The following is a 22,120-nucleotide window of genomic DNA, read 5'->3' as shown; positions in this document are numbered from 1 at the left end:
AATATCCCGTTCTAAGTTCCAATTCTATGTTGGATAGTGCATTTATCGAGGAAGGCTATAGGAGATAATACATCACAGTATGGGCTGCGGACTACCTACCGGGTTTACCGGGGCTCCGGCTCGACAAGCAGAAGTAGGAACGGGGTGGTTTTTAGTCAGTAAGAGTCTGACACTCCCTCTGGCCTCGCACAAGGCGGGAGAAGTCATTGGATGATTTTACGCCCTCAAAAAAAAAAAGAAGGAGTCGAGTACAGTGAGAGAAACCAGACGCGAGTACCTAATACATTATTCTGCGCTGTTTTCGGATGACAAAAGTAAAGTTATTCTTAATAATAGTGTCTTTGTTTGTTTCTGTTTCTTCACCTTGAAAAGGAGCTACGATAATATTATTTTTTATGGTATAGATCGGCAAACGAGCAGGTATCACATCAACAGCCTATAAGTGGCCACTGCTGTCCAAAGGCCTCTTCTCACACGGAGAAGGTTTGATTATTAATCACCACGAGTTGGCGATTTCAAACTTATAATAAAAAACCTAGGTTTCATTCACAGGAGGCCTACTCCGGTTCTCAGTGGTGTCTGAAGTAATCGTTACAAAGTACTTATGGCCGGAAAATGTCACATTGGTACTTGCCGTTAGTAGGTTTCGAGCCCACGACCTCATACATGAGAAGCAACGTCTTATAACTTTGGGCCACCACGACTCCTCGATATATGCTTGATAGTAATATAGTATAATAATTGATGGTTGCTATAATTAGTATAATAGCTGTTGTTTAGATAATTCGTTGTACGATGTTTTTAACAAAATAGGTTCATAGCGGACTCTCGAGGGTCGTGGCACACAGAGGTCAATGGAATCATGTACAAAGTAAATATGAGATTACGGAAAAGTCACATTGGTACTTGCCGTTACTAGGTATCGAGCCCACGACCTCATACATGAGAAGCAGCACTTCTTAGACCTTTGGGCCACCTCGACTCCTCAAATATATGCTTGATAGTAATATAGTATAATAATTGATGGTTGCTATAATTAGTATAATAGCTGATGTTTAGATAATTCGCTGTAGAGTTTTGTACAAAACAGGTTCATAGCGGACTCTCGTGGGTCGTGGCACAGAGGTCAATGGAATCATGTACAAAGTAAATATGAGATTAGAGATTAGACTATCAAAGTCAATTGAATAAAACCACGTATCGTCACGCCTTTTATCTCCGAAGGGGTAGGTAGAGGTGCACATTATGGCACGTAATGCCACTGTACAATGTACATGTGGCAAAAGCTAGTTTAGGGTAACGAATATCCGGAGCTGCGGACTACCTAGCGGGTTACCGGGGCTCCGGCTCGAAAAGCAGGATTAGGAACGGGGTGGTTTTTAGTCAGTAAGAGTCTGACACTCCCTCTTGCCTCGCCCAAGGCGGGAGATGATGAATGATTTCCCCGAAAAAAAGGGTATCTTTGTGACAGATATTTTTAGGTTTTGATAATGAAATAAGTTTTTAAACTGACATGGTCACTAACACTATCATTAGAACTTAAGACGGGATATTTACCATGTTTATTTATGTCTGTTGCAAGCGCCATGATCACAGACGAACTGTTCATCCATGTTTTTTTCTGTAAATAAGCTGCTAAATAGTAGCAGTTTTAGTTTAGTTACTTCCTAACTGATTACTCTGAGAATAAATCCAGAAGTCACAGTCTCTTTTAAAATACAGACAAAGCAGAGAAGTTATTGGATGATTTTCAAGAGCACCTCTCGATGGATTTCCAAGATAAAAATGATTAAGGAATAAAATGGTCGTTTTCTTGTACACTTTAACACTTAGCACCTTAATACATATATTATGTATAAACATACATACATAGGTACATATATGTACATAAGCAAATAACAATGAACCCAGCTTTCAAACAATCCATTTAAGATTGATCCCTGACACCTTATCAAAAGCATACAATTGCTAGGTCTTATGTATTAGCCAATACATAAACCATATAAGTAAGACCCCTAATCCTATGAGATTAGTATATAAGAGCGGGTCAAATGTAACTGGTGTATATAGTTAGATACTCCGATAGAACCAGTTTCTTGCTAATTGTTATGTATTGTGAAAAATGTTTGGTCAAAGATTATTTGCAGTGCAGAGCCGATGGGGATATCTACGGCAGGTCGACACGAGTAGACGGAGCACCTGATGGTAAGCAATCGCCGCTGTCTATGAATACCCGTAACACTGGAGATGTCACGAGGGCGTTGTCGGCCTTTTGGGGGATTGGAAATAAACTTGACTTATTTGACTTAAAGCCCTATGTCTCCTAAATGAGGCAGAGGGTCAGAGGGCGTCCACAAAGGTCCTCCATTTCGATCGGTCTTGAACTATTATAATAATAACTGGGCATAAGGACCTCCAGTAACCTCACTCACACAACGAAAGCATTGTTTCATGTCGGTTATCTATAGGTCATGGTATCACTCCGGTCGAGCCGACCTATTCGTACTGAGACAAGTCTCTCTTCAGAAGTGGATTAAACCAAAAGAGCGCCTTAGACAAGCACCTCATTGGCGCCCCTAATGTATGTCCCTGCCGCCACTCTATGGGCAGTTAGGCACTTACATCTCCCGGCGCCCCTCTGTAACCTGGCGCCCCAGCCACTTCAGATAATACAGCCCTGGCTCTATTATCCCATATTTCAAATTCTCATGATGAACAGATGATTTCAAGTTTCTGCCTACTGGTATATCTGCGCCAGTAAGTTCAGCTGTCGGTCACAGTGGCTGAGATATAGCCTGGCTGAGCTGAGCGCGGCTCAGTGCCTGCTGAGCGGCTGACACAACATGACCCTGACCAGGCTATGTGTTCTTGCATTCCTCGTGATCTGTACTGTGAGTAATTGCATCTATACTAATATTATAAAGTTGTATGCTTGTTTGAATGTGTTAATCTGAGGAACTGCTGGTTCGATTTCAATAAATATTTTTTGTGTTCGTATAGTTTAATGTTTATTGTTTATGGGAGGCTATAAAACTTCACGTTACGATCAATAGGAGCCGAGCTAGCAAGGATAGCTGGTCAAAGTCAAAGTGCAAATCATTTCTAACGGATAATATATAATTAGGAGTCAAATTAGGTTACGTCTAACAACTCCAGAATATGTAGACAAACAATAGTCTGTCTGTCTGTCAGTGAAACTAGTATGCTCTTTCCAATATATCATTCGAATGGAGAAGAACGTGCTATGAAACTCCATTCGTAGTAGTTCTATATTTCATAGTTTAAGTAGAAGTGCTCATAATATCTAGATAGATTTTTAGAAGTCAAATTAGGTTGTCTAACAACTCCAAATATGTAGACAAAAATAGAATAAGTACCTACATAGCATTATGAATTCCTATCGTATGTATATTCATATGCATGTAAAAAGTAAAAAGCGGTTATTTCAATATTACAAACAGACACTCTAATTTTATTTATTAGTCCAGATCATTTTCTTACTACAAGTCTTTCCCAAATTATTTTGGAAGAATAAACAGTCTATTAAATAATCTCTTTTAAAGGAGCATGAAGGTTGTATAACATTTTAATATTAACCTCTATCAATACACCTCTGGTATATTATACGTTGCGTTGGTTATTGAAATTAATGTCAAACTTGACAATTATGTCAGAAATTACAATAGATAGATACCTATACCTACGTTTGTAAACAAAAATTAACAAGAAACTATGATTTAAATACTGTTTTAAACCTCAAATTAAAATATAAACTAACCATGATTGTAAACAATATAATGGAAAACCATCAAGAAATTGGGAAATGTGCAAATAAACTTTAACAAAAATGATTCCGAAAATAAAACATCGATAATGAATTTCAATAACTTTATTTAACAACTTTAAACATTACTGTGGCTGGTGACTTACTCTCTATCACACTTTAAACTAACTACGAAAGGTATCACAAAGACAATGTTTATTTTTTATAGAAATAAATAAACCATTTAAATAACTATGTCCATCTCTCATAATAACAAAATCAAAGATTACTAACCCGACGATTGTATCTAATAAACATTTCAATTCTAAAGATCTCTCACTCATCCTCACGATAAACACTAACCTAACAACTAAGCTATACATTTATTTATTTATTACTTTTTAATGTTATTTTTATTACTTTTATTCTTACTTCTCATAACTACTTACTACTATCTACCTAATTTAAACTCAAATCATTAATCATTAACCTACTTGAAAGACAAAAGAAACATAATTTTATTTACACCTTATACAATTCTTTTTAAATCTTTTATTAAATTAATTTGGGGGGTTTTAATATCAATGGATACGCCAATCAACCAAATCATGCCGAACAGTTACTACCACATAACAATGATTTAAACCTAAATTACTACTAGACTAACTTAAATAAATCAAACGGAGAATCCTAATTAGCAAGATACACCAGTACATTAAATAGATATTTTTTGAAATGTAACAAAACTCCAATCAAAATAAAATTAATCATCCCTTAACCACCTCAACCACTGTGTTTTTTTATCCGTGAAAACCTATAATTGGCATTCTGACGATAAATACCAAAGTCTTTGAAGTCCAATAAAGAAGACTACTTCATTCAGACTATCCAAGAGCCTTACAAAAGTCAAAGTCAAAGTCAAGTCAAAGTCAAAGCTTTTATTTCAATTAATCCTAAATTAGGCACTTTTGAAACGCCAAATTGAATTGCCCGTCAGTCTGTCTGTCAGTGAAGCTAGGTGCTCGTTCCAAAGTGTAGCTTGGAAACATTAAACTCATTATCACTTCGATATAAACAAAGTCATGTCAAAAAGGACGCTTGAAGAGTTTAAGAGGGATTATAACTTGCGTCAACGGATTCTGCGTCCTGATCCGGATGTGGAGGGCGCGCTGGACCGGGCGACGGAGGTGACGGAGGAAATAGCCGCCAGGGTCAAAACCTACAACCAGGACTTTAGGAAGAGGAAGAAGTATAAGCCTGGCTGTTGTTGTCAGGTATACCGGTGATATTGTCATCAAATAGGCCTCTATTAGGTACACAGACTTATAACACAAATGGTGAAATGCCGTAATGCGCACCTCTGCCTACCCTTTCTAGGATAAAATGCGTGACGTTGCGTTGCGTCTCATCGTCTTCATTAGGTTAAAAGCATAGAACTTATAACTAGTTTTAAGCAATTAGCCAAAAATTACGAGATGTATAAAGATAGTAGTAGCATAGGTGACGCTCTGTAGTTTCTACCCTGGCGTGTGAATTATTGCATATAAATCCTTATTATAATGAATTTATTTCGCAGGAAGCAGTCACCAGGCCGGGCGTGGCGCCGTTGGTCCAACTGAACGATGGCAGGGAAATACCGAACCTCGGACTCGGCACTTGGCTAGGATTCAACAAAGCAGTAAGTTGAGAACAACGCCATCTATTAGCGAGTAGTGTTAATACTTGGCGACGTTGACGTGTAACCTTGATTGTAGTTCGGAAGTCGACCGCTAGGTCAGGTTGGCGCTTTCAGTGTTAAGATTTTTGCGACAGATATTTTTTTTTAGTTTATTGAATATAATTTTTATTTAAACGATTAAATTTAATAAAATGGTGACAAAAAAGTAAAATATTTCGATAGAATTGGCGCTTTGTTGTTTCTGCTCGCCGTATGAACCAAACTATGCCCTAACTACTGTACTTTATATCACGGAATTTCTATAAATATTAGGGATTTAAAAAAGTTAATTATATTAAATATAAACATTCCTCTTGAATCACTATATTAAAAACCACTAAAATCCGTTGCGTAGTTTAAAAGATAAGGTTTAAATTAAGTCTACGTCATGTCTGCCTGACAGCAGAAAGCTACTTTGTTTTATAATATGTAAAGATGAAATGCCTATATTTCCCAGGGTGCCCCGGAGCCGGTGGTAGATGACAAGGTGCAGCATGCGGTGGAAGCTGCCATCGACGCCGGGTACAGGCACATCGACACCGCCGCCATTTATGAGACTGAGGAACAGGTAGGTATACACAGCCGGGGCTCCGGGTCGAGGCAGAAGTAGGAATAGGGTGGTGTTTAGTCAGTAAAAAGCTTACACTTTCTCTCGCTTCACTGAGGACGGGAGAAGTCATTGGATGATTTTCTCCTCTCAAAAAACCAGAAACCATAAGACGTCATGATATTTTTGCGACAAATATGCATACTCATACGCATTTCATATAATATTGTATGAAAGTGTGATTATTATTTAATATTTTGTTGTACTTATTGAAAAGTCGATATAATTTATTTTTGAGTGAGGAAACTACCTAATTCCATAGGTTTAAGGTTTAATTTCCATAGGTATTGGTACAACCCTTGTAATAGTTAAATTAGTTATATTAAATACTCTTTATCAAAGTAACCTATTACGTTTTCAATGTAAGCAATGTAACCTTTGTTTGTAGATAATAATATAATATGTTACTGTCTGGTCCAGGTGGGGATTGCGATACAGAACAAAATAGCGGAGGGAGTCGTGGCCAGGGAGGACCTCTTCATCACTTCCAAGGTATCATATATTACTAGCTTTCACTCTCAACCGTGCCTTTATAACATTAGTAAGATTTATCACTGACTCGTTGGGCGAGTGGTTGCAAGTGCGATTGCGTGCAAGGGGTCTCGGGTTCGACTCCCGGGTCAGGCCAAGTATTACTGAGCTTTTATTGGTTTTTAGAAAATTTCTCAGTAGTAGCACGGAGTCTGGAATTGTGCCCAGTATATGGCAATAGGCTCACCCCTATTACATGGGACTTATAACGCAAATTGTGAAAAGTGTGATGACACAAATCGTGAAAAGTTAGGGTACATTGTATAGCATCATTAAGTGCCGTAATGTCGCATCACTCATCATCATCATATCATCACATCTGCCTACCCCTTAAGGTATAAAAGGCGTGACGATACACTTTCACCTGTAACTTTTCCTTTATAACACAAGTAAAATTAATTTAATATCGGAAACTCGATAAAATTAATAAACATGGTAAATATCCCGTTATAAGTTCTAAAAATAGTAAAATTTATGTTTTATATTTCTTTTACTTGTCAATATTCCCAGCTATGGAACGATCGCCACGCCAAGAAGGATGTGGTCCCTGCCCTGAAGGAGTCGCTCGCGAGACTGAACCTCACCTATTTAGACCTCTATCTGATACACTGGCCCATCGCACAGTATGTAAGTATAGCCACTTTATACAAGCAGGTGGATCACCTGATGGTAAGCAATTGGTGCCGCCCATGGACACCCGCAACACCAGAGGAGTTACAAGTTTTATAAGTTTTTAAACTGACATGGTTACTAAGTCACTAGCTCTATCATTAGAACTTAAGACGGGATATTTACCATGTTTATTTCTGTCTATGAGTTTCCGATATTTCGGCACTGTTGCAAGCGCCATGATCATGGATGAACTAAATTATGTACTGGGTGAATGTTTATGAGCAGACAAATCGGTCTACCTTCTTTCTAGTTTGTTTTGTGCTAACGCCACCGCTACCTCTGTCATAACTGTGCAAAAACTAATGAACATGGTAAATGTCCCGTTTTAAATTCTAATGAGAGTTACAAGGTGTTGTCAGTCTTTGGGACGATTTGGGGAATTGGGCCATGGATAACCTCACACAGTTTGACACAGTGCTTTGGTCACGTCGGTATACTGTGAGTCCTTGGTATGGGTATGAGTTTTAAGTAACTTCCACCTTTTGCGTCGCGTTGTGGTCAAAGTCAAAGTCAAAATTATTTATTTCAAATAGACCAAGAAAGCACTTTTGAACATCACAGCAAATATTAAAAATATTAAAAATGTATGTCTTTCGGTCAGTTCTCTAGTGATATGAAGCTATTTGTTCGTTCCAAATTGTAGATTCCTATGGAGAAGAACGAGCAGGAAACTCCATGGGGAAAAAGAATCTCATCTCCACAATGAAATTCTACGTACGTGAATGAAGTAAAGTGCTCATTTTTAAATTAAAATCCTTAGGAAAACGGCACATACTACGACACGGACTACGTGGAGACCTGGAAGGGCATGATAGACGCGCAGGTGCTGGGGCTGGCGCGCTCCATCGGCGTGTCCAACTTCAACCGCACGCAGCTCGACCGGCTCCTCACCATGACCACTGTCAAACCTGCCGTACTGCAGATTGAGGTACATAACATGTGTTACATGCTTTTATTTAACTTGCAATCGGTCGCAAGTGCGACAGGGGTCTCGGGTTCGATTCCCGGGTCGGGTAAAGTATTACTGGGTTTCGGTTTTTCAAAAAATTCTGAGTAGTAGCACGTAGTCTGGAATTGTGCCCGGTCTATAGCAATAGGCTATTACATGGGACTTATAACACGAATGATGAAAAGTGGGTGTAGGTACACTGTATATTAGCATTCCGTGGCGTAATATGCACCTCTGCCTACCCTTTTGGGGGTAAAAGACGTGATGTTGTTTTTTTTTAACTTGCAATGTATAGGTATATGTATCCGGATCTGGAGCTGCGGACAACGTAACAGGTCACTGGGGCTCAGGTTCAAAGCAGGAGTAGGAACGGGGTAGATTTTAGTCAGTAAGAGTCAAACACTACCTCTCGTCTCATTCAAGGCGAGAGAAGTCATTGGATGATTTTCACTCCTCAACAAAAATGTGTGTATGTATGTGTGTGTTTGTGTGTGTACGTGAAGTGGGATCCTGCAACTAAATTTTGAAACAGATTTCTTTATCCGATAGAGCCGAAATGTTGTCAACACGTTTAGTTTGCATGAGTTGTTTCGTGCGGAAAGATATTTGCCACGTTCACTGCTCCTACGGTACAGATAAATTTTCCGAAAAATTCCGTGAATCATATAAAAAAGCAGAATTCTACGTTCATCAACGTACTGCGGATCGCCTAACAGGTTATCGGGGCTTTGGCTCTATGCAAGAGTAGAAATGTGGTGGTGTTTAGCCAATAAAAGCTTGAGCTCAAATAAAAAAAAACCTTTTTGTTATGTTATTTTTGTTGGCTTTCCAGGTGAACCTGAACCTGCAGCAGCCCCAGATGATAAAGTTCTGCAAGGAGCACGGCATCGCGGTGGTGGGGTACACGCCCTTCGGCTCCCTGTTCCACAACCGGGCGGCTCCCAACGCCCCCCCACCCAGGACCGACAACCAGACCCTGCTGAAGATCTCCGACAAGTACCACAAGACCATCGCGCAAGTCAATCTGAGATATCTTGTAAGTGTTTGAGGTTATATTTTACAAGCAATTATTCAACTTGAAATGTGTGTGTGTGTATGTATGTTTGTATGAAGTGACATCTTGCAAATGAATTTTTAAGCAGATATCTTCAACCGATTGAGCTTCGATTTTGTATAGGTACACGTTCAGTTAACAATAAGTGCTTAAAGCTACATACAACTATTTTTTTTAAGTATTAGGCACGAGAAATTGTTTATAACAACTACATTTCTGAAACACGCTGTACCTACATTGAGTTGCAGCTACTCACCGATAGATGGCGTTAATACAATATTTTCCTTGCAGATTGAACTGGGCGTCATACCGATCCCGAAGTCAGTGACGCCGAAGCGAATTGGAGAGAACATAGAAGTGTTCGACTTCCAGCTGACGCAGCGAGAGAGGGACTTGATGAGGGCATTCGACAAGAACTACAGGACTATACCCGTCACCATGTGGGAGGACTCGCCGTACTACCCCTTCCATAAAAAGTAGTAATAAATTATATCATTAGTCTACCACGTGTTTTACTCTACGAAGGGCAAAACTACAAACCTTGAACTTTCGACAACTAATGATAAGATACCTAAACTAATTTTCAAACACCTAGGATGTCTCTTACTCGTTCATACACAGCCCTTACATTCTTAATCTCTGTATTTAGATGTAAGTTAAGTTTAGCTAAGTGGACTGGGTCGGGATTCCGGAGCTGCGGACTACTTAGTAGGTTACCGGGGCTCCGGCTCGAAGAGCAGAAGTAGGAACGAGGTGGTTTTTAGTTAGTAAGAGTCTGACACTCGCTCTCGCCTTAACCAAGGCGGGAAAAGTCATTGGATGATTTTCCCTCCGTAAAAAAAACAGTCAGGTAATCATTAACACGAAACATTAAGACTACATATTGTTGACATGATTGATATAGCTACATATATACTTCTGTAAAATAAAACACAGGAATAATTGGCAACAAAACCACTTGAAAACTGAAACCAAAACAAACACAGAACAGGCACGAACACAAAACACAACACGTGCAGCGGCGGCGCCAGGTTGCACCAGTTGCCCGTGCAGACGCACGCGTGGAAGCGCGCGTACAGCGAGATGCCGCGCGACAGCGGCAGCAGCGTCGCCATCGGGCTGGCGATGCAGCCGTTCTTCACGTTCTGAAACACAAGCCCTGTAGCTGTGTGTGCACACACCGACGCAGCCATGCAGTGTATCTAGTACCCACTACGAGCGCCAGCTCCAGCTTGGCCAGCCGCTTGCTGCCGAAGTGCCTGCCCAGCAGCGGCCGGAACTTGGCGCGGCAGGTGCGCTGCGTGTACACGCCCGACAGGTCCGTCCAGCGGACTGCGCAGCCGCCGGTGAACCGCCCGTAGATGGAGCGCGGCTCCCGCGGGTTCTCCACGAAGTTGTGGCTGCGGGCGGACGAGGCAGGCACCAATTACTCCAGATACATACAAATACTTGGAAAACGCCTTAAATATAATGATCCGTCACTCTAACTATCAGTGAAGTCAGCCTAGGTGTAGTTAAATTATTACGGTGTTGCAGGTGTCAACGGGCAGCGCCGATTGCTTCCTATCAAGTGATCCACCTGCTCATTAGCTGTTGTCATCAGAAAAATCACGATACAGTGTTACTAAGTGGAAACTATCGTTTATTTTCTTCTCCCCTAATGATATCTTCTGATTTATTTTGTTACGGAATCCAAGACTAGTTATTCATGTCCCTGAGACTAGACTACTACTATTAGTCCCTGAGAGGATTTCAGTACTCCGGTGTTTTCATGGTTGTAAATATCTACTGTAAATCTACAGATCTAAGCCAGGATCCTGGCTTTGCAGCGGTTTTGGGAGGTTGCAACGGACTTGTCCCATAAAAAAATATATAGTGTTACTGATAAATGAAATTTTGTAAAAATGGGAAAGGGCTCAATATTGAACCTTGAGGAACACCCATTTCCATCATTTCCCAGACCTTGTACTTATGTTATTAACAGCATCAGGTATACCTACACGTCCATGCGCCGGCAATACTTCCTGAAGGAGGCGATGTGGCTCCGGGAGCGGGCGTCGACGGGCGCCAGCGGCAGGAAGTCTCCGCCGAACGCGTCAGCACAGTGCGCGCTGCGCGGGATCTCCGTGGTGGTCAGCCCGCAGACGAAGCACTGGACAGTGCGGGACACGGTCAGGTCAGGACTAGCTGCACTACCGAGCTGGACCCTGGAGACGTACCTTGCTGACGACGGGGGACTTGGAGAAGTCGTAGATTTCGGGCAAGGTGGTGGTGGTGGGCGGCTCGGTGGGCGTGGGACACAGCGGGACACCGGACCTGAGGACAAGAGTAAGGGTTCACGCACTCGTACACAACTCCATGCTAGGCCAAGCTGACTTGTGCGAGCCTGCGGAGGGCGAGCAAGGGTAGCTCGCCGCCCGAACAGAACCAGACCCGTGCGTGCGGCTTGATGGCGCCTCAAAGAGCCATCAGACCACCACAGATGAGGCCCAGTAGGGCTGATGCCTGATCCGGAGCTGCGGACTACCTAGCGGGCTTACCGGGGCTCCGACTCGAAACGCAGGAGTAGGAACGGGGTGGTTTTTAGTCAGTAAGAGACTGACACTCCCTCTCGCCTCGCCCAAGGCGAGAGGAGTCATTGGATGATTTTCCTCCTCAAAAAAAGGTCATGCTGACTTGATGCTTACTCTATCAGCGTCTTGTTGAATTCCTCGGTGAGGTTCCACTCGTAGTCGTCCGTGAGATTCGCTAGGATTTCAAGAATCGCCTTTATGTCGAGGCGAGAAGACTTCTTAGGCTTGCTTTCTTCTTTCTTATCCATAGTACTGACCGTAGTCACCGGGATCTTTAACAAAATTGCAAAATAATCCAAAGCATTGTCGTATTTATTGTGAAAGAAATACATATTATAATGATGATAACGCTCTGAACTGAAATAAAGTATCTTTATATATTATTGTGTTGGTTTAGAGAATGTAATCAACATTATGTACATAGACTAACAACATTTGCGGTGCCCAATAGGGCCCATAGTTGGAACATATTACTGTATAAAATTGTAGACCACACTGTACACTATGGATGCATTAAAGTGGTTTGATTTCAATGATATTCCCATTCCAGTCTGTTTCGTCTCCCTAGGGATGTGCCGTAAGTATGACAGGTTGGTATATTTATTTAGAGGACCCGATGCTTCATTGAAAATGCTGATGGAAACCGGCAGGGTGGTATGATGAGGTGCCATAGTATTTCTATATTTCCGAAGATCCTGTCAAGAAAATATATTCATGTCTTACCTGTATGCAGAAGGCCACTTACCAATCCTGTGAAGTTTAGTAACACGATGCTATCCGGAATTGTTGTATTCTCGTTTATAGTTATGTTGTCCGGAAAAGTTATATTATCCGGAATAGTTATGTTATCCGGAATAGTTATATTATCCGGAATAGTTATGCCATCTGGGACTGTCACGCCATCCGGAACTTTTACGTTATCCGGAACAGTAAAACCGAACTTTCTTCCTTGATACTGTTGACCAAAAATGTGTTAGGTTGGATATCCTCAACATATTACTCTACATTTGATAATGGATTATAATATAAGAAAAAGGTTTTATGTAGAAACTACAATAAAAATTTAAATAGATATATAGGTAGATAGATAGATTAATTTTTGTTATACACAATTATTAAAAAGAGTACAAAAAAAAGAAACATTAATAAGGATACCAGATTGGCCGGTTAAAAGTGATCGTCACGCCTTTTACTCTGAAGGGATAAGCAAAGATGCACATTATGGCACGTAATGCCATTGTACTATTATACTGCCACTTTTCACAATTTGTGGTGTAAGTCCCATGTGGTGACAACAGGTGGTGACCCTATTGCCATATACCGGGCACATATCCAGACTGCGTGCTGCTACTGAGAAAATTTCGAAAATCCGAAAAACACCCAGCACTATTTTGCCCGACTAGACGGCAAACGAGGAAGTTGAAAGCGAATACGATAAAAATATTTCAAACTCACTGTGTTCCAATGTTGGCCAACACTGGTCACCCAATGTTTGGTGTGAGGTGTTAGCTGCCAACGAATGGTTCTCAAAGTTAGAGAATCCAAATTGGCCATCCAGTGTTGGAAGTCCAAATCAGTATTCCAAGTTTGGTCACCGTCTGTGGAGCTTAAACTTTGACCATCTTCAGTGGAGTCTGGGTTCCAGTGTTGTATCATCTTTCGCACTTCCATCGCGATGTCTTCCTCGTTGTATTTCACAGTTGTGTGTACCTGGCATGCGAAGAACCTGTGCTCATCATTTTAATTGTAATTCAACCAACAAACTGCCAAAGCATTAAGGAAGAACCTAATATTAGGTGATGGTGACTCCGGAGCCGCGGTAGAATTTACGGCTTAACGGGTTACGGTGGCTTCAGTTGGATGCAGGAGAAGGAACGTGGTGGTGTTTAGTCAGTTAGAGTCTGCCACTACCTCTCCCAAAACGGGAGGAGCCATTGGATGATTTCAACCTCTTAAATATGGTGACTCCTACTCGAGTAATATGAGGACTTCACACTTAAAAGCATCTTTTGTATATGATAAATACCAGAGTCCAGTAGTGGACTAGCTAGACTAGCATTCCTGAATAAATGCATGCAATGACGAATTCACGCATTCGTCAAAAACGATAGGAATTAACGTTGCCGTTAGGTGGACAGTTGCAACTCGGAGCTGGGGACTACCTTGTGTGTTACCGGGGCTCCGGTTCAAAGAGCAGGAGTATGAACGGGGTGGTTTTTAGTCAGTAAGAGTCTGATTCTCCCTCTCGCCTCACCCATGGCAAGAGAACTCATTGGATGATCTTCAGTTTTCAATGTATCTAAGCAAGATGCTAGCACTTATCATCTGTGGACCGCCTATTATTTGTGAAGGTTGCATGCATTTGTCAAGAGACCCATCGTGGAAAATTACCTTTAGTCTATTATCATCCTCACTAGAGCGCCAACGTTGGTCTTCAAGCGGTGACCATCGAGTCGGCGGCCATTTGCTGCTATCATCTGGTGTCACCTGGTTAGGTAAAGCCATAAGCGGCGGAGCGGCCGAGAGGAGCTTAGCGGTGCACGTATTGACCAATCACTATGCTCGAAATCTTTTCCATTGAAGCGGAGTGGAGATTTCGAGTATAGTGATTGGTCAATTCGTGCACCGCTAAGCTCCTCTCCGCCCCGCTCCGCGTCAGTGGCCTAATTTAATGTCTTGTTTAGGATAATTAGTCGAGAAACCTTTACAATCTACTTGTATGTGAAGGAAGTTCATCTTTTCACAAGTGGAGAGGCTGAAGATAAAACATGGTATGCTTTTGGAGACAGACAGACATGGGCTGATTTTGATAAACATTGAAGCCCGTCGCACACACATGCTCGCCAATTCTATTCCCAATTCCTGAACTCTTAAATTCCTAACCCGCAAAAGCCGGCAACGCACTTGAAATACCAGAGGCGTCATGGGCGGCGTCGATTGCTTACCATCAGGTGATACTTCTGCTCGTACACAAAACTAGTGTTTCATAAAAAAAACCACTATCGATTATAGATTTTCTTAATATTATTAAGGGAGGGAAGGGAATTTATGAAATAATGCTTGTCCCATTAAACTTACAACATTTTCGTGAATCACATGGTTAGACAACCACTTGTTGGGAATACGGTGAGCGTGTGCGTCCCATTTATTGACATTGGTAGAATAGGGGCTACCACCATCAGGCCAGATATGCTTCCATCGTTCCACACAGTCTGTGGAGTGACTCTGGTGGATAGTCTCTATTAGGGTAGAGGGCTGTAGTACATCAGTGTTCCGGAGCATGACATCAATGGTTGGAGTCTGTTGCTGGATTGTGGAAGCTGTTGCTGGAGTTGCGTCTTTAGCTTCAGGTTGCCACTTTTGAGCTGTATAAGGTTTCCAATTCTGACGGGTGACCTCAGTGAGGTACCCTTGTAACGTCGTGTCTCCATTGTCTACTGTTTGCCAGTCCTGTGTGTTATCCGTTCTGTCGATGTATTCATAAATGTCGGTATATTCTTTGTGAGTTGATTGTTTTTCCAAAGATTCTTGGCTTTCTGTTCGCAAAGGACGTACGAGTAGATTATCTGGGAACATCATATAAAAATAATTCCTTAGAGCATGGCGTAGAGAGATAGATGGCAGTTATAAATGAAATATTTGTACCCTTCCCCTCTCCTACGAATTTTATATTTTGCTGTGCCCGACAGGGTCCATAATTGTGACTAAATACTATATTTTCCAACACCTGTGTACATTATGGATGCAATAAATACTTGAATACCGTTGATCGATAGGTGGGTTAGAATCTTCCACAAAACGAAGTTTGTCCACCGTTGCTCTAGTTGGGACCACTGGCCCACTGTGTCCTAACCAACCAACTTTATTTTTTAGGGCTAGCTTTAAAGAGAATTAGACAAGCATTGGGGTTATACCTCGTTGAAACTATCTCTGTGGCCATTATCAGCATCTGGTCTTTAGGAACCAGCTTCGGAGCCGTCAGTGATGACAGATTTGCGTTGTGTTTCGTTGTGTGAGTGAGGTTACCCCTTTCCAATCTTCCCAATCCCCGATTCCACAACAACCCTTAAATTCCTAACTCCCAAAAAGCCAGCAACGCACGTGTAACGCCTTTGGTGTTTCAAGTGTCCATGGGCGGCGGCGATTGCTTACCATCAGGTGATCCGTCTGTTCGTTTACTACTCAATGATGTGTGAATGTACCTGTCTCTGCCTTCTCATCGATACTCTCGTATTGGCTTCGCATATCATCTGCTCCTTTATTCCTTTTTATCCGACCTTCATCTTGAAACGCTGTCGAGGGAACTGCAGTTTCTAGAACATTAATCATTATGATGGTAAGCAATCGCCACCGCTCATGCTCAAAAATACATAACATAGCTGAATCCGAGTGCTAAGCTATGTGTACAAATGAATATGATTGGAAACCAATGAAACCAAACGCATCCACAGCAACGTAGCAAAACACATCACTGGTGGAAAAGCCCGCTAAGAGGGAGGCCTTTTCTCTAGCATTGCATGTCTTCCAACTGTAGATGATGATATATGGGACAAGCTCGCCTCAACCTCCCATACCGCTGCAAGCTTACTCCTGTGCACCAGGATCTACAGTAGATACAACCATGAAAACAGCGGAACATTGAAGTCGGGTGCGTCCTAGGGAAATGAATGACTGTTTTGGCTCCTGCAATGAAATAAATCTGAAGATTTTATTAGAGGAGAAGAAGTAGATGATGATGATGATAATATACCAGGTTCCACTTAATACCTCACCTTCAACGCTATTACCGTAGAAATCGTAAGCATCATACTCTTCATCTTCCCTGGCCAGCTGTTCAGGCACCCTGGCCAATAGGCACAACACCACACCGACCAACATCGCCCCAAAAGGGGGGTTTGTTGACCACTTTACAATTTAAAGCATAATCTCTTGTACTGCACTTGAGGACTTGAGGAGTTTGTTTATTTGGTACTACTTATATACTCTTCGATTTGGTAATCATTCCACTATACTTATATTATTCTTTGGGTAAACATCGCAATGTTAAATCATGTTATTGACAATATATCTGACATTTTGTGACGCGCCCAAAGAGTATAATAAGTATAGAACATGCTCAAAGAACTTGTTACTGCATTATTGTCCTCTATGGCATGTCCCAAAGTGCACTATACGTTTAGGGCGCATTTTCAAGGAAACCAAGGAAATTCATCAGTCGATAACTTTTCGCTTTATCAACAGACATCAGTCTTTCCATGCATGGTCATCGGTTAATGGTATTTTTAATTTGGCCCTTCATTACATCGTCATATCAGCCATAAGACGCCCATAGCTGAACATAGGCCTCCTCCCAATGACGTCTAGATAGGCCGGTTGGAAGCGACCTGTATCCAGCGGTTCTATTGCGGCCTTAATCTACGTCTGAGGGTATATGAGACAACAATAGGGAAGACCCACTTCATATTCAGCAGGTATCGTCTGTCCACCTTGTATACATACAGACATTCATAATCTCACCCCTGGCAAATGGGGGTGGTAGAGACTATGGAACTCATCTTTTCGCTTCATCAACAGTCATCAGTCTTTAATGCTATAGGTGATCCTATCATATCCATATTTGGTAAATGGTCTTACGAATTATTTGTGGAAGAAATCCAGGGAAGGTTTAATAGGTGATGAACAAAATGTTTGAGGCGGTACGAATTTTGCCGGGAAAACTAGCTGTATAATCTAGAAAATCCTTATAAAAACTTTTTACATCACCGTACAGTGATGGCACTGACATTTCACCCTTCTATATTTATTTATACTTTTTGGCTATAATCACAAAACAAGTTTTAGTTATTTAAATTAATGAATTGAGTGGTTGAGGTCTACTTACCTCTGGCAGGGATGTGGGGGGGTGTGGTGCTGCTGGTGGCTGTGGTGGTGGAGCCCTGCAACTTGGAGTACAACGACTATTACCACCAGGACGCGGACGAGAATCCTGGACGTGACCTGTATGATTTCTATGGTGGTACGTACTTCATATCCTCAATAATCATCTATTGTGAATGGAGAGTATACGGAGCTGTGCTTCAATGGAGACCGAGCAACAGCGCTCTCTGATAAACCTGAACATTTGAAACTGCAATCAAGTTTCTCAGTAATCATCTATTGTGAATGGAGCGTGTAAGCTGTGCTTTAATGGAGACCAGGCAACAGCGCTCTCTGATAAACCTGAACATTTTAAACTGCAATGTCTTAGCGAGATTTTCCACCAGAGATGTGCTATGCTACGTTGCTGTGGATGCGTTTGGTTTCCACCTATCATATTCATTGGTACACATAGCGTAGTACTGATGGAAACTGACTTTATATAGATGTTATTTGGAAAGATGGGTGCTATGAAAGGCTTCCCTTTGTATCGATACATCGCATTCTCGCAAAGCTACATAGCTTAGTATCAGTGGAAATGGTTACATAGTTTCACAGCTTAGATCCGTTTAATGCTATGTCGCCATGATGCTACACTATGAATTGTCTGCAGAGGTGCACACGGTGGCGACGATGATGATGGATTCCACCCTCAACCGATCGTTCACGAGGATCAGAAGATTCGGAGAGGAGAGCTCCAGCTTCAGTACTCACGCAGATATGAGATACATTAAAGGTAAGGTTTCCCCTAGGTGTGGGTGTTATTGGCTATTTCTGATTTGACGTATTTATTCTGACGGGCTCGACCGGAGTGATACCACGGCCTCACAGAAAACCGACGTGAAACAACGCTTGCGTTGTGTGAGTGAGGTTACTGGAGGCCCAATAACCCAAATCTCCGATTCTCTGGTGTTTGAAGTGTTCATGGGCGGCGGTGATTGCTTACTATCAGGAGATCTGTGGTCTCGCTTACCGGTTTATATCACAAAAAAAAAAATCCATGAGCATTTTTATTTTTTTTAATTATCTACAAATCGTATTATTTCTATCACACATACATACACAAGTAGAATACGCTACGTGAGCGTCATTTTGTGTGTAAAAGACGGTATCACTCGTTTATACATTTATATATCGTCACGCCTTTTATCCCCAAAGGAGTAGGCAGAGGTGCACATTATGGCACGTAATGCCACTGTACAATGTACACCTACTTTTCACAATTTGTGTTGTAAGTCCCATGTAATAGGTGGTGAGCGAACCCTCATTTATGACTGTTTGAAACTATCCAACAGGTGCGTTGAAGGAGATCCTCGCTGGCCACGACATAGAGAGCGTTGCCGAGGATCCGGCAGACGTAATAGACCTGGATGAGAGCGTGGACGACCTGTCCACCACCACGATATTCAGGCTGACCCCCACTCGATCCGCACACACGTACACAGTAAGTGAACACCTCTTTATCCTTTTTTTTTCTTGATGGGGGAAAATCATCCAATGACTTCTCCCACCTTGGGCGAGGCGAGAGGGAGTGTCAGACTCTTACTGATTAACGGCCAATTCCAATAACCTGTCTATCGGTAGATTTGCCTACTAGAGATAGTATTTTGACATAAGCCCCATACAAATTGTTGTCCTGCTTTGAGCCGGAGCCCCGGTAACCTTTTACGTTGTCCGCAGCTCCGGATCGGGCATCGGCCCTAATGGGCCCCATCTGTGGTGGTCTGTACCCTTAGTATGAGTTTACTTTACGTTTAAATTAATCCAAACGAGAGCGCCTAATTGGTTGGCGGTCTGATTGGTCGGCTCGAATGAACTAACCAATCAGAGAGCCGAACGTGCTCTCGTTTCGATTATTTTAAACGTAAAGCAAACTTGTAATAAGGGTACTGGCTGTTTTCAAAAACCAGCCCCAAATGATTTCTTCACTAAAAGTGGGATAACATGTGGGAGATTTGATTAAACCTTTACTTTTCTTCAAACATCGTTAAGTATTACCTATCTCTTTACATAGCTAGGGTTTCTTAAAATTTAAAAGAGGTTGGTGCTTGCATCTCATAATCTGGGGGCACGCTAAGTCTGACAAAAAAGCGGCACGGCCGTACAATCCTTTTCTCGAAGCCATTCAGGCCAATTTCGATCGCCTATAACTTCGTTGTGGATAAAACAAGAAGCCTGAATTTTCAGATACTAAGCAGGCATTGTACAAACATGGTATATTTATATGAACCTGAAGACTGCACGGTTGGCGCGGTGGCTGGGCAACTGGCTGCCGTGCAACGTGTAGCGGGTTCCATTCCCGCACGAAGCAACTCTTTGTGTGATCCACAAATGGTTGTTTCGGGTCTGGGTGTCATGTGTATGTGAACTTGTATGTTTGTAAACGCACCCACGACACAGGAGAAAATCCGAGCGTGGGGCAACGTTTTAAAAAAAAGTTATTTCCTAATACTTATTCATCTATCTTCTGTCTTCGCCTCTCGATGTCTATATATCCCGTGTTAAACGTATAATTATATTTCCTTACCTTTACATTTCAGAACACTGCGCTGGATGGAAGAAGACAGGTAAGAGAGTGATAACAATATAATACTAATATAATCCCCACTTATTTAGTCTATTTCGTCTGTCTGTATGGACGTGCTAATCACAAAAACTACTGCACAATTTTTGTACGGTTTCAACCAGTAGAATTATGTGATTCTTTAGGAAGGTTTGTTATGATTTTGGACATGCGGGTGAAGTCGGGGGCAGAAAGCTAGTATTGGCTTTATCTGCTTTGTAGTAATATACAGGGTGACTGGTAATTAGTGAACGATACTTAAACACGTGATTGTACTCATGATTACAAACAACTTTGCCGAAGACACTGTTTTTGTATACTCATTAGTTTTATTTTTATCACAATAATAAAACATTTTGTAAAATTTGTGAGTCTGTGCACCTTCCTGGATAAGAGCCGCTACGCTGAATTATTTCTTTAATTATTGCGCCTTTATTTTTTACAATATTTTTTTTCTTTTTTCCCCAGGGAGGAAATGCGACAGTAAGTATAAAGTATCTTATTATTTTTTATGGTATAAGCTCGTAAACGAGCAGACGAATCACCTAATGGTAAGCAATCGCCGCCGCCCATGGACACTAGAAACACCAGAGGAGTTACAAGTGTCTTGTCGTCTTTTGGCGGTTAGGAATTTAAGGGTTGTTGGGGGAAGCGGGGATTGGGAAGATTGGGGAGGAAATTGGGCTTCCGGTATCCTTCACACGCAACGAAACACAACGCATGCGTAGTTTTACGTCGGTTTTCTGTGAGGCCGTGGTATCACTCCGGTCGAGACGGCCCAGCAGTGCCGAAGCATGATTCTTGAATCTTATTAACCTTATTACGTTTGTATTTATTCACGTGCATCTGGTGTGGCGCGTTTAAAAAACGTGGTGTGCATAGGCCCTTACGTCGAGAGCGCGTTCGGCTCTCTCATTTGTTGCTTCGCGCCGGCCAATCAGAGCACCGAACGCGCTCTCGTTTTTTAATTTGACGAGTATATTAATTATGGTTTTAATTTTAATTTTCTTTTTTGCGCAGGGATCAGCGGCATCGCCAGCTGTAAGTATATATACAGTATATATAGACCCTTATAAGAATGCGAGTCAAAAGGAGAAATATAAGTTTTTAAACTGACATAGTCACTAACACTAACATTAGAACTTAAGATGGGATCTTAACTATGTTTAATTATGTCGTTCGTTTCGTTTTTACCCGACTGCGCCAGAAGGAGGGTTATGTTTTTTGTTAACGACACCGCTACCACTGTCACTTGTATCACTTGTAACTCGATTCAATTCTCGACATACAAGAAAGTGAATCGAGTTTCAAGTGATACAAATGACAGTGGTAGCGGTGTCAGCAAAAAACAAACTAGAAAGACGGTAGACCGATTTGTCTGCTCATAAACATCCACCCGCATATACTCCAGTTCATCCGTGATCATGGCGCTTGCAACAGTGCCGATTTATCGGAAACTCATAGACATGGTAAATATCCCGTCTTAAGTTTTAATGTTAGTGTTAAAATGAGAAAGGCCCAAACTGTATGGGATGGCTGTTTTCACAAATAAGCCTTAAATCATCTCTTAACTAAAAGTGGGATAAAATGTGGGATCACCTAAAGTAACCCTTTACCTTTCTACAAACTTTGATAACACATTAAACGCTACAGGGGGTATTAATGACCGGCTAGCCGAGGATTTGTCTTCAACACATTTTTGTTGGCTGTCAAAGTCTTAAATCATACACATCAAAGTCCCGGGTCGGGCAAAGCATTACCGAGCATTTTTCGGT

At 41.7% G+C, this 22,120-nt stretch overlaps 3 protein-coding genes across 5 annotated transcripts; 2 read left to right on the top strand and 1 right to left on the bottom strand.

The window, feature by feature from the left end:
- The first annotated feature begins 2,757 nt into the window (after positions 1-2,757).
- LOC118279828 (aldo-keto reductase AKR2E4) lies at positions 2,758-9,796 on the top strand. Of its 3 annotated transcripts, XM_050702751.1 has the most exons (9): positions 3,707-3,921; positions 4,761-5,037; positions 5,340-5,441; positions 5,938-6,048; positions 6,508-6,579; positions 7,129-7,245; positions 8,051-8,218; positions 9,072-9,275; positions 9,585-9,796. In XM_050702751.1, exons 2-9 carry the CDS (start codon positions 4,846-4,848, stop codon positions 9,771-9,773), a joined length of 1,155 nt encoding a protein of 384 aa, XP_050558708.1. In that variant the 5' UTR covers positions 3,707-3,921; positions 4,761-4,845; the 3' UTR covers positions 9,774-9,796. The 3 variants fall into 3 exon arrangements, with proteins under 3 accessions (XP_050558709.1, XP_050558708.1, XP_050558707.1); XM_050702752.1 differs by lacking the exons at positions 3,707-3,921; positions 4,761-5,037 and adding an exon at positions 2,758-2,891; XM_050702750.1 differs by lacking the exon at positions 3,707-3,921 and having other exon boundaries at positions 4,668-5,037.
- A 354-nt stretch (positions 9,797-10,150) lies between these two features.
- On the bottom strand, positions 10,151-16,946 carry LOC118279614 (uncharacterized). Its single transcript, XM_050702448.1, has 11 exons — positions 16,639-16,946; positions 16,069-16,179; positions 14,945-15,432; positions 14,258-14,353; positions 13,322-13,576; positions 12,612-12,821; positions 11,981-12,138; positions 11,513-11,609; positions 11,294-11,445; positions 10,507-10,693; positions 10,151-10,438 (listed from the first exon to the last, which is right to left on the bottom strand). Exons 1-11 carry the CDS (start codon positions 16,742-16,744, stop codon positions 10,151-10,153), a joined length of 2,148 nt encoding a protein of 715 aa, XP_050558405.1. The 5' UTR covers positions 16,745-16,946.
- Positions 16,947-17,643: 697 nt separating this feature from the next.
- On the top strand, positions 17,644-22,019 carry LOC126912090 (uncharacterized). The gene is made up of 7 exons (XM_050702447.1): positions 17,644-17,882; positions 18,396-18,518; positions 19,078-19,226; positions 20,323-20,349; positions 20,814-20,828; positions 21,366-21,386; positions 21,999-22,019. The coding sequence occupies exons 1-7, from the start codon at positions 17,759-17,761 to the stop codon at positions 22,017-22,019; spliced, it is 480 nt and encodes a 159-aa protein (XP_050558404.1). The 5' UTR covers positions 17,644-17,758.
- The last annotated feature ends 101 nt before the right edge of the window (positions 22,020-22,120 follow it).

Source organism: Spodoptera frugiperda, chromosome 22, assembly GCF_023101765.2.
Source record: "Spodoptera frugiperda isolate SF20-4 chromosome 22, AGI-APGP_CSIRO_Sfru_2.0, whole genome shotgun sequence".
Classification (NCBI taxonomy): Eukaryota; Metazoa; Arthropoda; class Insecta; order Lepidoptera; family Noctuidae; genus Spodoptera; species Spodoptera frugiperda.
Note: the sequence above shows the minus strand (reverse complement) of the source record. Positions and strands in the feature narration are given on the sequence as shown.